The sequence below is a fragment of the Juglans regia genome, chromosome 14 (genome assembly GCF_001411555.2).
Source record: "Juglans regia cultivar Chandler chromosome 14, Walnut 2.0, whole genome shotgun sequence".
Taxonomy (NCBI): domain Eukaryota; kingdom Viridiplantae; phylum Streptophyta; class Magnoliopsida; order Fagales; family Juglandaceae; genus Juglans; species Juglans regia.
This window is the reverse complement of record NC_049914.1, coordinates 17,008,169-17,025,651: the sequence shown is the minus strand read 5'-3', so window position 1 is coordinate 17,025,651 and position 17,483 is coordinate 17,008,169. Positions and strand designations below refer to the sequence as shown.

Below are 17,483 nucleotides of genomic sequence, written 5' to 3'. Positions count from 1 at the left end.
TATCCCTATGTAGCTGGTCATATTGTGTATACTATGGTGTATATGAAGAGAGAGAAATCAGCGTAGCTTAGAGGATTGCAAAACATCAATTTCGGAGTTAAAGTTGTTTGTTCTTAACACTATGCATTTGTGGACACAAGCCTATTTTGGGGCTCACTTTTCTATTTCTAATTTTCAGGACTTTATAGCACGTTTCCCCTTTGTTTGTTGAAGTGGGTTTATGTATAATTCCAGTGTACTGGGACAATATCCCTTTGCATCATTAATAAAATTTATTTTACCCATTAAAAAAACTAATTTTGCATTTTTGTTTCTTTAATGTGCCCAGTACCTACATGATAAGTGATTGAAGATGTCCAATTTTTTCAATCTTGAAAATAAATGCATTTTGTATTTGCATCTCAATTTATGTTTGTACCTTTTGTGTTTGCTATGAATAGCAGAATAAAATATGTAAAAAATAATATATTAATCACCATAAATTAGGTCAGCCCCCTAAAGTTGAACTCCTGGCTTTGCCACTATTTGTAGGGGTACAATATCCCCTCAAAGCAACCATTTCCAATTCCCTTGAATTGGCTTAATTTGAAGAGAGAACATACCAATTTTAGTGAGTTCTCCTTCACTTCCTTTTTTACGTTTGCGAATTTATAAATTCTCAATGACCTCTAAAAAAATCATCCACTTCCTTTTTTGTGTATTTCAACAACCAAACAAAGGAATGGATAGTTACTCCCTCCCCTTTCCTTGTTGTCTCCTCCCTCTCCCATAATCCTCACATCTCTCTTCAAGCTCACATAATCTAAGATGTAAGGTAATTTCCTTTCTCGACCATCTACGGGTAACCAAAATGTACAGATGTTTTTCTATCTGTTGCAATACACTACATCCTGGAGCAAGTTTTCTGATCTAAAGAACAGAAACTGACCTCTTCTACTGGAGACTGAATGTTTGGAGGTGGTGTAGAATGTTTTTCAGTATAGACAGCAGCTTGACCCAATGCAGCTAATAGGGTCTGCTCTGCCAATCCAATGCGCAACTTCATCTACAAAACACAAATAATAGAAATTATACAATTGAAGGAGCCAACAGACAGATATATAATAGATGTCTGGTTTGCAACCTGAAGTAGACGAATTAGATACTGAGGTTCACAGTCAGTGGCAGCAACAAGTAGTCCCTTGATGTGGTTTTTTTTCTTTTCTTGGCTATCTTTCCCAGATTCCTAGTAACATTCAAATTAACAGCAAGTAATTACAAAACACTACTTGTAATACCAAAAGTCATTACAAAGATCCCATATCTCTTTCTCCCAAATCTTAATGTCCTGCCCATTGGCGAAACAACAGTGCATAATTCCATTGCATAGGGTACTGAAAAGGATAATTGTTACCCCATACAAATTAAGAATGAAAAAATTGTGCAACAAGACATTTATTACTCATAAATTATTTTAAAGCATAACTAAACTGATAAAAAGTTTCATGCAGTTTTTGGATGCATGAGTCATAACATGGGTCAATAACTTGAGAAAACCAACAACTTGACCTTTTTGCTTTCTCTAAATTTAGCTACAAAGAAAAATTCAAACCACTCTTAAGTTGCCACGGACTAGAAAGTCTTTTTGCCAAGGGGGGAAGTGCATGGTGTTGGGTAAAATAGAAATTAATAATTCAAGAACCCACAACAAAAAGCTCAACATTTCGAAGAAAAGAGCTAAAGAGATATTGTGGCAAATTCAAAAAAGGAAAATGCAATTAAGGGAGAGGATACGGCATCAGAGCTTAAAATATTAAACCTAAGTATCTAACAAATGGCTCAAAAGTTGGAGCACCAATCGAAATAGATTTACTATCAACTAGCGCACAGACATACTTAATATCATCAAAACAACCATCACAAATAGGCATGCTTGCCAAATCCACATTACAACCCCAAAGATCAGTCAAGTTGAAAATTCTCTCGAATTACTTATCAAGCCTAGTTTCACCTAGCATGTAGCCAATGAGGGACTTCATAATTTACTAACTCATGCGAGTTATTTATTTTCCTAATGTGGGGCAAAGCTGTCACAAACTCCCCTTCTAACATTCTTTGACGTCTTCTTCAAGATCATGTCATACAATGCTCTAGTATCACAGGGCTAGCCTTACTAGGTGGCGCTGATACCATATTTAACGGCTCAAGGAAAGCACAGGTCACATCTGTGCTATAACCCTAAAAGACTAGTGAATTTGATACTTCACTAGAATGACTTATAAAGCCAAGTTTCACCTAGTAAATAGCCAATGTAAGACTTATTATCACTTGTTGATACCAGATTTTTATTTCCAGCCTTAATTATCATCAAATCCAACCATGGCCAAACCCAAGTCTAACCCAAAATAACAAAAGATTAAAATATATAGATTGAGTTTGGGGGAAAAAAAGATAGCGCACCTTAGCAATCAGCCGGAATGTATTAAAAACCTTGATGACAGTCAAGGCATCAGGCTTGCGCATCATAGATTGAGATGAACGGCTTGCTTTTGCCACAAGACCCAAGTCACCCAATTCCTAATAATTAGAACCAATATAAATTTTTTTATTAGTAAACATTAAAACCAATATATATAAATAAATAAATAAAAGATAAAATGAGTTCATAAAAAGAATTAGTTTAAAAGGTAGTGCTGGCTTACCAGACAAAAAGAGCAGTTCTTCTCTCAAATGAGATTTAAAACCAATTGGAATTGATAGAGGGATTAGGATGCAAAGGGAACCAACGGTGAACAATATCATCACTTAACTATCCAAGGAAGATCCTCTAATACTTCACAATAATTTCTATACTCACTCAACATTTAAAAAAAAAGGCCAACTATTTTTCTGTAGTCTCAACAACCCATTACAACCAAAATGCAATTCAAAAGCCCAAGAATGAAGCATTGTCATGTAATCAGCATAGAGAAACCCTAACCCCCCCCCCCCCCAAAAAAAAAAAAAAAAAAACACTAGAAGCCCCACAACGAAGTTACAAATCTTAAATCTCTTAAACTCCATTTGGATAGTGAGTTGAGATGAAAGTTAAAAGTTGAATAAAATATTATTAGGATATTATTTTCTAATATTATTATTGTTTTGGGATTTGAAAAAAGTTGAATTATTTATTATATTTTGTGTGAAAATTTGGAAAAATTGTAATGATGAGATGAGATGAGTTGAGATCACTTCTCAATCCAAACGGGGCCTTAGACTTTCATTCTTCTAGTATCCCCAAAAAGTACTTTTTAACGAATTGTAGTACTAATATTAACTCTCTCCAATCCTAGATTTATAAAACAACACAATGAAAACTTTTTTTGAATTTTTATTTTCTTCCAACAAGGACAAGTCTAGACAAGGACCGGGGGGGCCTTGGCCCCTCAAAAATATTCTTACAATTATAAAGGAGCATGCCGCACTAGTCATTAAAAAATTTATTTTCTTTTTTTGTATAATTAATAAAAATTTTATTATCAAGAATAGGTACAACCCAAGTACACAGAAAGTATACAAAGGAAATACCTACTACACACTAGAAAGTAGGAAACCACAACAGAAACTTATTCAATACATTATCATCATTCCTTATAAAGATGCTAGCCCACAAACTCAAAATAGAAAAGAAAAAATAACAAAGATCTTCAAAAGAACACTCTGTCTTCAAAACATCTCTCATTCCTTTCCAGCCACAAACACCACATTAAACACAAAGGAATCATTCTCCATCTAGTAGCAGCACATTTCCTTGCCTCAAAACCACGCCAACATGTAAGGAGATCCAAAACTTCCTTCGGTCATTACCCAATATAAACATGTCTGACCAATAAACCTCATTCCACAAAGACTTGGCCACCTCACAATGTATAAAAAGATGATTTACAGATTCACCATCCTTCTTGCACATGACACACTAATCAGCTATACATAAACCACTTAAAAGGTTATCCGTGGTCAATACTTTCCCTAGAGCAACCACCCAACTGAAGAACATCACCTCAGTAGGTCCCTTCACCCTCCAAATGCTTTTCCAAGGGAATACACAGCCAGAATGACAATTATGCACCTTATAAAAAGAACTGATTGAAAACCTGAAATATCCAGCATGATCCCACAATAGCCTGTCCTCTCTTCCCTGCATCACTTTTGAGTTATAAATTCTTCCCAGAAAATCTGAAACAACATTCACTTCCCAGTCATTTGCATCTCTAATAAAGTCAACATTCCATAGAATATTATTATCCATCCATAAATTGAAGATAATCTGCCACAGCAACATTTTGATCCCTTTGCAATCCTGTAAAGAGATGGAAAATCTGATTTAAGAGCTGATTCCCCTTACCAAAAGTCATGCCAAAAGAGAATCCTCTTCCCTTCCCCCACCTTAAATTTAATATGTTTAGAAAACTCCGCCCAACCTTTCCTAATACCCTTTCATAAACTCACCCTATACGCTTCTCTAACTTCATTAGAACACCAATCCCCCCACCCACTCCCATATTTAACAGCAACAACATTCTTCCATAAAGCATCTCTCTCTTCATGATATCTCCAAAGCCATTTTCCAATGAGTACTTTATTAAACAACCTCAAATTTCTCACCCCCAAACCTCCACAAGAAACCGGTTGACAAACCTTATTCCAACTAACTAAATGAAACTTATTTTCCTCTCCTATTTCTCCCCATAAGAAATTACGATAAAGTTTCTCAATTCTACTAGCAACCCCAGCTGGAAAAGGGCAAAGGAAAAAGTGAAAGAAAATATGTAGGAAGACTAGACAATGTACTCTTTATCAAAGTAACTCTTCCCCCTTTAGACAAATATAACTTCTTCCATCCAGCCAACCTTCTCTCAATCTTCTCAATAACCCCATCCCATATCAAAACAGATTTGTGATGAGCCCCCAAGGGAAGACCAAGATACTTCAGCCGCAATGAAGCAATCTTACACTCCAAAATATTAGCCAAATCTGAAATATTACCTACGGCACCCACCAGTACAATTTCTGACTTGTTTAGGTTAATCCTGAGAACCGAGACAGTTTCAAAACATAATAACAATGCTCTCAAAGATCAAATATGTTCTTGATTGAGCTCACTAAAAATCAATGTGCCATCGGCAAAAAGAAGATGAGATAATTTCATGCTATTCCATTCCCGATTGCCCACCTCAAAACTCGACAAGTACCTTCCTTCTGCCGCTACTTCCAACATTCTACTCAAAGCATCCATGACAAGGATGAAAAGAAAAGGAGATAGTGGATCTCCTTGTTTCAAACCACATGAACTATTAAAAAACCCAACCGGAGTGCCATTCACCAAAATGGAAAATCTTGATGTTGAAATGCAATGTTTGATCCACATACACCATTTCTCTCCAAAACCATATCTCCCAAGCAAATACAAGAGAAAATCCCAACTAACATGGTCATACGCTATTTCCATGTCCAATTTAATCAAAATTCCAGATTCATTTGATTTAATTATGCTGTCCACATACTCATTAGCAACTAATACCGAGTCAAGAATTTGTCTCCCTCTTACCTAAAGGCATTTTGAGATTTCAATATAATATTTCCCAACACCCCACTCATACGATTAGCTCACACCTTAGAGATTATCTTGTATACCCCATTCCCCAAACTAATAGGCCAAAAATCCCGCATCTCCACAGCCTCTACCTTTTTGGGAATAAGTACTATAAATGTAGCATTGAAACTTTTCTCAAATTTCATAAATGTATAAAATTCATGAAAAACCTTCATTATATCCTCATGCACTATATCCCAACAAGATTTTAAAAAAGCCATTGAAAAACCATCCGGACCTAGAGCCTTATCCTTTGCCATTCCTCTAACCACATCAAGAACTTCATCCTCTTCAAAAGCTCTCTCCAATCATTCTGCACATGCATGATCAATGGAGTCAAAAAACAGTCCATCAAGCTTTGGTCTCCACGAGTATTCTTCACTAAACAACTTCTCATAAAAATTGACAATGTGATCCTTGCCAAGGGCCTATGCACCCCCGGGATTACTGGGGACGCTGTTCCTGGACACTCGGTGCCAATCAAAAACTTCTCAGAAAATTTGACAATGTGATCCTTAATGACCTCTTGATGTGAAATGATGTTTTCGCCATCATGAGGAACCTCAATTGCATTATTTCTTCGATGAAAGTTCGCCATACAGTGAAAAAACTTTGTGCACTCGTCACCTTCCTTCAGCCAAAGGACCCGGGATTTCTGTCTCCAAGAGATTTCCTCCATTAAAATGATCTTCTCTAAATCATCCACCACCACTTTTTTTCTCTCCAATTCCTCACTGGATAAGTCCCCCCCAACAGCTCCCTTTCCTCCAAATTTTGCAACTGCTGCATCAAAAGCTTCCTTTTATTATCCGTGTTCCCAAACTCCTCAACATTCCACTTCTTCAAATCTGTTTTTAATGCTTTATGTTTACCAGCTAGTACAAAGCTCGGAGCACCAGAAAAAGAGTACGAAGACCACCACATTCTCACCCCATCCACAAAACCCTCAGCCTCCAACCACATATTTTCAAATTAAAAATACCTTAGTCCTCTAAAAGAGCCCCCACTCTCCAGCATAATAGGATATGGTCAGAACACAATCTCGGTAACCTATTCTGCCTCAAATCAGGAAAATGAACCTCTTAAGAAGCTCAAACCAGAAATCTGTCCAGCCTAGACCATGCCCTTCCATTGGACCACGTACAATCCACATCCACCATCGGAAGATCGATCAAACCAAGCTCAAAAATCAGATCAGAAAAAGTATTCATGGCATGAGAGAAATAATTATCCGCCACTCACTCGGTAGGGAACCGAGTAATGTTAAAATCCCCTCCAAAATAACAACATCCCAACAGCAGTAAACTGATGAGGACATCTCCTCCTATTAATGTTTTAGTTATTTTATTAATGTTTTGTCTATTTTATTTAGGGTTTGTATTGCCCTACTATTTACAGACATTTTTCTATTTTTGTTATTTTATTAATGTGTTAGTTATTTCATTTAGGGTTTGTGTTGCCCTACTACTTAAAGACATTTTAAGGAATTTTGGAAGTAGTTGATTTTGAATACAAAGCTGATGCGCTAGCCGCCCCTTCCAGTCCCACTTGCTTTCTTCTTCTCCCTCCCTCCTCTTCTAGTTCATTTCTCTTCTCTATTTCTTATTATTCTGTTCTACTTCTTGTCTCACTTCTATCCTACATCATATTGGTATCAAGAGCCGGTTCTATTGTTTTCTCAAACAATAGATTAATCCAAACCAGTCCATCTGAGTTCCCTTCGATCCAAGCCAAAGCAAAACCCGTCGAAGACCTTGCCGAAAACTGGGTTCTCTTCAGTGAATCGGCCCTCTCCGATTCTCCATCTCGTTCTCTATGAGTGGCCGCCATCGCTACCCCTCTCGACCCTGAGCACACTGCCGGTAAGCCTCTCGACCTCCCCGTTACCTCCTTCTCACCCCTCGGCCTCTCCCGAAATACCCAGTGCCGAGACACCCAGAGACAACAGGTGCAAAAAAAAAAAAAACAGTACAGACCTCGCCGAAACCACTAGACTTGAGGCAGACGACACCGGAAACACAACATCTCAGCTCCGATTCTTCTCCCTCTACCAGACGTCGAACTCTCCCTCGGGTTCTCCTCTCGCGCGACTTCCAGCGTAGAAACAACCGAATGCAAAAGAAAGAAAGAAAGGGAGTCAGAGTGGCTTGTCCTTCCACGTGACTTTCAACGATTGTGCACAGATATCAACACGAGCAGAGGGAAGTTTTACTATCTCTTTCTTTGGTTTTACACTATCGGTTTGTTTTGAAAATGTATTAATTGTTTCTCTGTGTTGCTATTACCATAGTGAACTTAGCCAAACCCGCATTTGCTACGGCCAGATTTATTCGACACTTGGATTTTGTTTTACTTCCTATGTCTTGTGTTTCCATTCTCACTTCCATAGCCTGAAGCTTTACTCTCATTTTTGCATTGATTGTCTTTTCAAAAAAAAAAAAAATCAGCATTGCTACGTGATTGGACTTGTTCGATTAGCATTTGACCATTGCTTTATTATTTTAAACGTCAGTATTATTTGTTTGCCGTATTTTGAATTTACTTAATCCCAAAAAAAAAAAAAAAAGAAGAAGACATTATTATTTGGTTCAGTTGATATTTTTCATTGCTTGCATTTATTGTTCATTGATCTCTCCATTGCACTTCATTTAGCGGGTGTTGCATTGCATGCAGTTGCGTAGTGGTCGTCTTGTCACCTCTAGTTCCAGTACTTTTACCATGGATCCTTCCCAATTTGATGCCCTCACTCGGCAATTAGCTCAACTAGCCAATAACCAGCAACATGTACAAACTCAATTAGCGGCTGTCCAAACTAAGATGGCTGCTACTCGTGAGGAGAACAGGGACCTAGCTGCTAGGTTGAACAATTTTGAGGAACTCCCTCATTCGTCTGACAACTCTGAAGTGTCCCAAAATAGACGCCATCGTCGTCGACGAGGTGATCGACAACATGTCAGACATGATCGTGGGGGTAGGGATTATGATCGTGAGCGAGAACGAGACCATTACCGCCAAGGTACTCAGTCCCCTACTCGCCATGAGGAGCGTTTATTCAGAAACATTAAGCTAGAGGCCCCTACTTTTGATGGTTGCCTAGATCCTCGAGTTTTTACTCAATGGCTTAGGGATATGGATCGTTTCTTTACCTGGTATAGAGTCCCTGAAGATCGAAGAGTTCAATTTGCTAGCCTGAAACTAACTGGCACTGCCCAACTCTTTTGGGAAAGTGTAGAGAATCTCCTTGAGAGGCGTCATGCACCTCCCGTTGGGAGTTGAGAAGAAATGAAGCGTCGTCTTCAAGAGAAATACCTGCCCCAATCTTATAGGGGTAATTTGTTGGACCAATGGAATGCCCTTACACAGGACAATCGGCCAGTGACTGAGTATGTCACTCAATTTGATGAATTCCGAATGAGATGTCATATTGTTGAGGATGAGGCCATGACTTTGAGTAGGTTTAGACAAGGCTTAAAAGATGATCTTAGACGCGAGCTTGTCCTTCGGGGTGTCGCTACACTTGACCATGCTTACTCTTTAGTCCGAGACTATGAGTTGGTCATGAGGACTCCGTATGGAAGGCGTGGTGACAACCGCCCTTCCATCACCCCAGCGCCCACCCTTTCCCCTAAGTCTCTCTTAGGACCTCCACCATCTAATGTTTCCCCCGCATGGGAAAATAAGGGTAAAGGTCCTGAAATTCCAAAGACTTCCTCCCGCTTGCAGTGTTTCAAATGTAAGGGTTTTGGTCACATTTCTTCCATTTGTCCTAGTCGAACCCTAGTCATTGAGGAACATGAGGGTATAGTTGATGAACTGTTAGAAGATCAAGTCTATGAGCCTAAGCTTGAGGAGTTTGGTGATTTAGGTGATGATGAGGATACCTTCTTAGGTTGTATCCGAACCTTTCCTTTGGATTTAAGTTCTGTACCTCATGCTCCCGACACACCCAGATTAAGTGTTGTACATTGCACCCTTACCCAACCAAAAAGTGCTGATGATTGGCGCCGTCATGCCATCTTTCATACTTATATCAAAATCAATGATAAGGGTTGTAAAATCATTGTGGATAGTGGGAGTTGCATTAATGCGGTTTCTGTGGCTACTGTGTCCCGTCTTGGATTACAACCAGTGCCTCACCCTCAACCGTATAGTGTTTCTTGGGTTGATACCTCTTCCATAGCTGTGAAAGAGCATTGTCTGGTTCCTATCCTGTTCTTAGAATATAAGGATCGTATATGGTGTGACGTCATTCCTATGGATGTCGATCATGTCATTCTTGGCAGGCCTTGGTTATTCGACTTAGATGTGACTATCCATGGTCGATCCAATTCATGTTCCTTTGTGTTTAATGGAAAGAAGATTCACCTTAACCCTTTACCTCCAAAACCTGTTGGTTCACAACAAACAAAGAAAATTGTGGAACGAAAAGGGTTAAATATCATTAACTCTACGGAGTTTGAGCGTGCACTCGTGAGTGCTTCTGTTGTGTTTGTTGTAGTTGTTATGGAGGTTCCTTTGGCATCTCCAATAGTGGTCCCTGATGAGGCCCAATCATTTTTTCAGGAGTTTCGGGATGTCTTCCCTGAAGACCTCCCTGACCACTTACCTCCTCTACGAGATATTCAACATGCCATAGATCTCGTCCCAGGAGCGTCCCTTCCCAACTTGCCTCATTATAGGATGAATCCCACTAAGCATGCTGAGCTCCAAAGACAAGTGGGTGAACTTCTTCACAAAGGCTTTATCCGTGAGAGTTTAAGTCCTTGTGCAGTTCCTGCCCTTTTGACTCCTAAGAAAGATGGTTCTTGGAGGATGTGCATTGATAGTCGTGCCATTAATAGGATCACAGTGAAATATCTATTTCCCATCCCTAGGCTTGATGATATGTTGGATATGATGGTTGGTGCCACAATATTTTCGAAAATTGATTTAAAGAGTGGGTATCACCAAATTAGGATTCGCCAGGGTGATGAGTGGAAGACTGCCTTCAAGACAAAGGACGGCCTTTACGAGTGGTTGGTCATGCCTTTTGGACTAACCAATGCCCCAAGTACTTTTATGAGAGTGATGACACAAGCTCTTCGGCCTTTCATGGGTAAGTTCCTCGTCGTCTACTTTGATGACATTCTCGTTTACAGTAGGACTAAGGAACAACATCTAGATCATCTCACACAGGTTTGTTCCACTCTTCGTGAGACAAATCTGTATGCTAATGTGAAGAAATGCTCTTTCTTCACCGATCGGGTTGTCTTCCTAGGATTCATTGTGTCTTCTACTGGAGTATCTGCTGACCCCACAAAGATTCAGGCCATTGTTGGTTGGCCTGAGCCCAAGACTATACATGATGTCAGGAGTTTTCATGGTCTGGCTACATTTTATCGTCGTTTTATTAAGGGGTTTAGCACAATCATGGCTCCTATCACGGAGTGCATGAAGAGGGGAGAATTTCAGTGGACATCGGAAGCGGCTAAGGCTTTTAAGTTAGTCAAGAAGTGAATGACGGAAGCTCCTGTCATGCGACTTCCTGATTTCTCCAAAGTTTTTGAGGTTGAGTGTGATGCTTCAGGGGTAGGAATAGGTGGAGTTCTTAGCCAGGAACGCCACCCTGTTGCTTATTTCAGTGAGAAGTTAAATGATGCCAAACAACGGTACTCTACCTATGATAAGGAACTGTACGCGGTTGTGCAAGCTTTGCGCTATTGGCGCCATTATTTGCTACCTCAGGAGTTTGTTCTTTATTCAGATCATGAGGCCCTCCACTACCTCAATTCCCAGAAAAGATTGAATTCTAGGCATGGCCGTTGGGTTGAGTATTTGCAAGCTTATTCTTTTGCTTTAAAGCATAGGAAGGGCGTTGAGAACCAAGCAGCTGATGCCTTGAGCCGCCGTATCTCCCTTTTGTCTATAATGAATGTCAAGGTCATAGGTTTTGAAATACTTAAGGAAGAGTATGAGTCTTGTCTTGATTTTAGGGATACTTTTTTCGCTTTGCAAAGCGGGCAGTCGGATACCACTGATGGTTTCCGTTTGGAGGATGGTTATCTTTTTAAAACCAATAAGTTGTGTATCCCTCGGACTTCAGTTAGAGACTATAGTTTGGGAAGTTCATGCCGGAGGCTTGGCTGGACATTTTGGACGTGATAAGACCATAGAAGAGATTGAACGTCAATTCTATTGGACTAGCTTGAAGAGAGATGTGGCTAAGATAGTTAGCACCTGTAACACTTGTCAATTAGCCAAACAAAAGCGACAAAATACTGGTCTCTACACACTCCTTCCTGTCCCTAGTTGTCCTTGGCAAGACGTTAGTATGGATTTTGTGTTGGGACTTCCACGCACTCTGAAGAAGTATGATTCTATTTTTGTTGTAGTGGACCGTTTCTCGAAAATGGCTCACTTTATCTCTTGTAGCAAAACTTCAGATGCGTCTAAGGTCGCTAGGTTGTACTTTAACGAGATTGTCAAGTTGTATAGTCTTCCTAAAACCATTGTTTCAGATAGGGATGTTCGTTTCACAAGTCATTTTTGGAGAACCCTATGGCATATGGTTGGCACTAAATTGAAATTCTCCACTGCTTACCACCCCCAGACAGATGGTCAAACTGAAGTTGTTAACCGCAGTCTTGGCAACTTATTAAGATGTCTGGTTCAGGAGAATCTTAGGAATTGGGATTTGATCCTCCCTACAGCTCAGATTGCATATAACAGTTCGGTGAATCGGCCTATAGGTATGAGTCCCTTTGAAGTTGTTCATGGCTACAAACCTAGGAAGCCTTTAGACCTTATTCCCATGTCTCCTCATGCTCATGTATCTGTGTCAGCTGAGGCTTTTGTTCAACATCTTCATAACTTGCATATTAAGATCAATAAACAACTTGAGGCTAGTAATGCATCATATAAACTGCAAGCTGATTTGCATAAACGACATGTTGAATTTAAAGTTGGGGATTATGTTATGATTCGAATTAGACCGGAACAGCGTCCACCTGGATTCCCTTCCAAATTGCAAGCACGTAGTGCTGGTCCTTTTAAAATTTTAAAGCGTGTTGGTCCAAATACATATATTATTGATCTTCCATCACATTTTGGTTACCACCCTATTTTCAATGTTGAGGACTTAGTTGCTTATAAAGGCCATTTCAATCCCTCCAGTGATCCTTTTCTGCCTCCATCTGTGAACCTTGATCCTGAACCTTTTGTAACTCCTAATCCACTACCATCCATCACAGCACAAAGATAAAATTGATACTATTCTAGATGAACAGATTGTATTGACCAATGATGGAGAGGTTCAGCATTTCCTTGTTCGTTGGGTCGATCGACCAGATTCGGACTGTACATGGATTCCCAGAGAGACACTACAGCAGCTTGATCCAGATTTATTGAAGCTTTATCGGAGCCAGCAGGATCTTCCTTTGCCTGGGTCACCAGCCACCTATTCTAGAGAAGTGGGTAGGGACACCAGATTCAGACCTCCACTCACACGTGTTTATGGCCGTCGGAAGAAGCGTGCTCAACCATTTAGCTTATGGTTGGGTGATTGATTGCAGCCTTAGTGTGACTCATCAACTCAACAGAGTCAAGCTTTTTCCACTCCGGGAGAGTTGATGAGGACATCTCCTCCTATTAATGTTTTAGTTATTTTATTAATGTTTTGTCTATTTTATTTAGGGTTTGTATTGCCCTAATATTTACAGACATTTTTCTATTTTTGTTATTTTATTAATGTGTTAGTTATTTCATTTAGGGTTTGTGTTGCCCTACTACTTAAAGACATTTTAAGGAATTTTGGAAGTAGTTGATTTTGAATACAAAGCTGATGCACTAGCCGCCCCTTCCAGTCCCGCTTGCTTTCTTCTTCTCCCTCCCTCCTCTTCTCATTCATTTCTCTTCTCTATTTCTTATTATTCTGTTCTACTTCTTGTCTCACTTCTATCCTACATCATAAACACCCACCATTTCATCCCATAAAATACTCCTACTATTATCCACGTTAGGACCATAATTCCCCACAAACGCCCATTCAAATCTATCATCCACACAAATGAATCGGCAAGCAACCATAAACTCTCCCACATAATGATCTACCATCTCCACTAACCTCATATCCCACATAATAATAATACCACCCAAAGCCCCTTTCGAAACTAATTCAGTCCATCCCACACATTGATAGCTCCATAAACTGCTCACAATTGTTTGATTAACCAACTTCAGCTTGGTTTCTTGGAAATAAATAATATCAGCACTCCACTTTCAAATCATATTCTTTACCCGAAGACGTTTCTATAATCGTTCAGCCCCCTCACATTCCAAGAGATGATTGTTGGTTTCATTGATGACTATAAACAACCCTCTCCTTGCCTTTATCTCTAAAGGCGCTTCCTCCCTTTGCATTATAATTAATAGAGCACGATAATCACTTCAATTACCTCTCCTTCTTAAGAGCGGATCTAGCCAATGAAGGTTGACCAGCCTCTATAGCTATTAGAAGTGCTCTAAATTGTTCCTCAAATCCGACACAAGAGATTCCCACACAATCCTTAATTTCATCAACTTTCCTCATCACCCAATCAGATGAGGAATTGGGCCAATCAATTTCAGGAAGGATAGAACACAATGGATCAAGGTCTATTTCTTCATCAGACTCCCTCAGCTCTCCTGACTCACTTGCCTCTGCCTCCTCCTCCCCTCCACGAACCATCTGCATCTCATAGTTTATCCTCTGGGTGCAAGGGACCCCAGAAACAAACTCTTCAATGGACCCAGTGACATTACCACTCAATTCTAAGGAGAGGTTTGGATTCGTAAGTTATCTCAGCTTATCTCAGCTCATCTCACTACTATTTATTACTATTCAGCAACTTTAACTCACAAATCTCACTACTATTCATAACTCATCTCATTATTATTCACAATCCATCTCAACTCATCTCAGCTCATCTCAAATCATCTCAAGTCATCTTTGAATCCAAACGTCTCCTAAATCTCCCTCCACCACTTCCACCCCCTCTGAAACCCTCTCATTGCCATCAAAACGTAGCTCAACAAGAACCAATAACAACAGAGAAGAGAACCTCCCAACCCCGAGATGAGAATCTCCCTTTTGAACCTCAGGCTCGGAGGAAGGCAACATGCTTCCCTTCGCCAAAGTTGAACACACCACCTAAGTACCCTCAGAGGGATCGACTACCACTGTTGTCGCTTTATGTGAAGAAAGCACAACCTCCTGTGCCGTCGAGGGTTTAATATGGACCACCTCAGAGTTCTGATTCTCATACCTGAGTAACTGAAGAGTCGCCGATGGATAGACCCTTGTCGAAGAGCCTCTCGGAGACTCACCTGCCGCCGTTGACCCTGTCTGTGATGTTGAAGTGTCCATCGGAGCCACCGAACCCTTGGGCTAGGCCACCCCTCCCTTCGGGCTTTTTGAGCCTTGTATCTCGTGTGAAGGCTTTGCCCTCCAGAGACCAGGCCTATTTACTGGGCCTCGATCCGGCTCATCTGCTGACTTATCATTAAAACCCAAAGGCCCATTCCGCTGCTCCCCCATCCTTTTTCCTTCTTCCTTATCCTCTAAATTTGGGCCCAAACCCATAAACAAACCCAACCCTTCATCTACCTTCTTCAACATTGACTCCAACCTCTCCTTCCAACTAAATAACTCTACTCTTACGTGCCACAGAGACCCTTCAACTTCTCCAACTTTTGGCAACACCTCAACAGGCCAACCATTTCTTTTCTTTTTTTACTATTTATTCTTATCTTAAAAATTATTGAAAAGAAGTTTCCCTTTCTTACAATGAGTCTACACTTCTAAAATATTCTAGAAAGGATTGGAGAGATCTTTATGGTAAAAGGAGACAAGATTTGATTTTTATTTTCTAATCTCAAGTACATATAAATATTCATGGATCCATAAAAAATATTTATATTTAATTTATTCCGCCACACATAGGGTTAAATTAATTTTGAACATTATTTTGTGAGTTGTTGATGAGTCATTTTCTTTGCTTTATATTTTAAAAAATTAGGTTAAACAACAAGGGCAACTCAAAAACTATTGAATCATTTTCCGGAAAAATGTGTTTGATATTTAACAGGTTGAACCCACATTTGTTGCTAATATTGATACCTCAACTCCTATGCAATATTCCTGTAGTTCAATCTGAAGAAGTTAATATGGCTGTATAAGAACTTAATCCTAGTTTAGGTCCTTCAATCTGGGATTGAACCAACATGATGAAATTGTATGGGCATAACTCAAAGCTAGCCCATAGCATTTATTTTTATAAGTAAGAGCAATTTTATTAATATGAAAATTGGCATAGCCCAAATACACAGGTCGTATTCGAATGCAGCTAGTTAGGAAATAGAGATAGATATAAGGAATTCATGGAAACTGAGGCCATTGATATCTATAACAATAGCCCACATAAATAGAGTCTTAAAGAAAAAAATTTCAGATCTTCCATAAAGTGCTCCAATTACCTTGTATTGCTTATCAAATACAAGTACATTGTACTGACTTCAGATCTTCCATGGAGCGGTCCAAGATTAAGAAAGCAAATAAACAGAAACAAGTACCTTGTATTGCTTTTTAACCTGCACCTCTGTCCTCCCACAAGCCTCCGCGAGTGCCTTAATTATGGAAGCATCCCCAATTCCTAGCTCCAAACCTTCGTGCGCCGGCGCAATCCTGTTCGCAGAAAGATAAACAACCGCCACCAGATCATCCGGGGTTGTATGTATCACAGTCCTCAACATATTACACACTATATCCGTAATCACAATACGCCCAGTCTCGTTGGAAATCATGTCCAAGACCAAACTGAGAAAAATGAATGGAACCCTCTCACCCTCACCCCACCATGCAACTGAGCATGGATCGAAGTCCCCCGCCTTCTTCTTCAACTGTGGCATTTTGGTCTTAAATTGAGAAATAGTCTGCTCCACGGTCACCGCACGGATCTTATTCTTCTTAGCTGCGGGGGCGGCGTCGGACCCAATGCTCTCATCCAAGCTCTTCAATTCCTGGGAAATTGAGATATCGGGCGCTAAAGAATTGGGGATGCTGGTGTTTGAGGGAGAGTCTGAATCTAGGGATTTGCGTTTGTTGGGAGAAGAGGAGCGGGGTAGGGGCTTTTTCTTGGCGGCAGCCCGAGCGCCGGACATGAGGGCGTCAAAAGCGGAAGGGCGAGATGACATGGTGAAGGGTTTAGGGTTTGTGGAAGCAAAGGGCTTCAGAGAAGGAGAGAAAGGTATGGTGGGGAAGGGAGAGAAAGAGAGGGCCTTGAGGGGGTGAGAAAGTGAGGGAGGATGCCGCAGGCAGTAGCATGAACGGAGCGAGAGCATCAATGCTACAAAGGTAACATGCTCAAGCAGCAGGAGATTGGCGAGTGCAAGAGAGGGTAACTAGCGTGCGGTGCGACGCGGGGGAGGGAGGCCCGAGGGAGGGAAGCCCACGGAAAGATGGCGGGAATATCCCAAGTAATTACAATTTTGTTATCGTATACATATTTGCTTCTTACCTATTTATTATATTGCCTTTTATATATATTGCTATTTTAATTGCTGTTTAATTTTAAATATTTTATAATATATAATTATTATACTTATAGTACTGATTTCGTGATTTGTATGAATTAAAATATACAAATATAATTTGAGACTTAATTTAAAAATCTTGATGAATAACATAAAAGATCTTAAGAGATAACAACAATTGATGAGACAAGATTATATATTAATGATGACTAAATATCATATATATCAAGATTTAGAGAAAATACAAATTAATATATCTTTCTTTACATGGTTTGAGATATATAAATCAGACCCGTTTGAACTTGAATTAGCAAATTATATGAGC

General features: G+C 39.9%; 1 protein-coding gene across 1 annotated transcript in view; it reads right to left on the bottom strand.

The window, feature by feature from the left end:
* Positions 1–17,110, bottom strand: part of LOC108989700 (DNA ligase 1) — a 39,018-nt gene extending 21,908 nt beyond the window's left edge. The window contains exons 1-4 of the mRNA XM_018963411.2: positions 16,199–17,110; positions 2,440–2,556; positions 1,124–1,225; positions 929–1,045 (exon numbers count right to left, since the gene is read on the bottom strand). Of these exons, the coding sequence (XP_018818956.2) occupies positions 929–1,045; positions 1,124–1,225; positions 2,440–2,556; positions 16,199–16,966 (1,104 nt within the window). The 5' untranslated portion in view covers positions 16,967–17,110. The remainder of the gene's footprint in view (positions 1–928; positions 1,046–1,123; positions 1,226–2,439; positions 2,557–16,198) is intronic.
* Between the last annotated feature and the right edge of the window lie 373 nt (positions 17,111–17,483).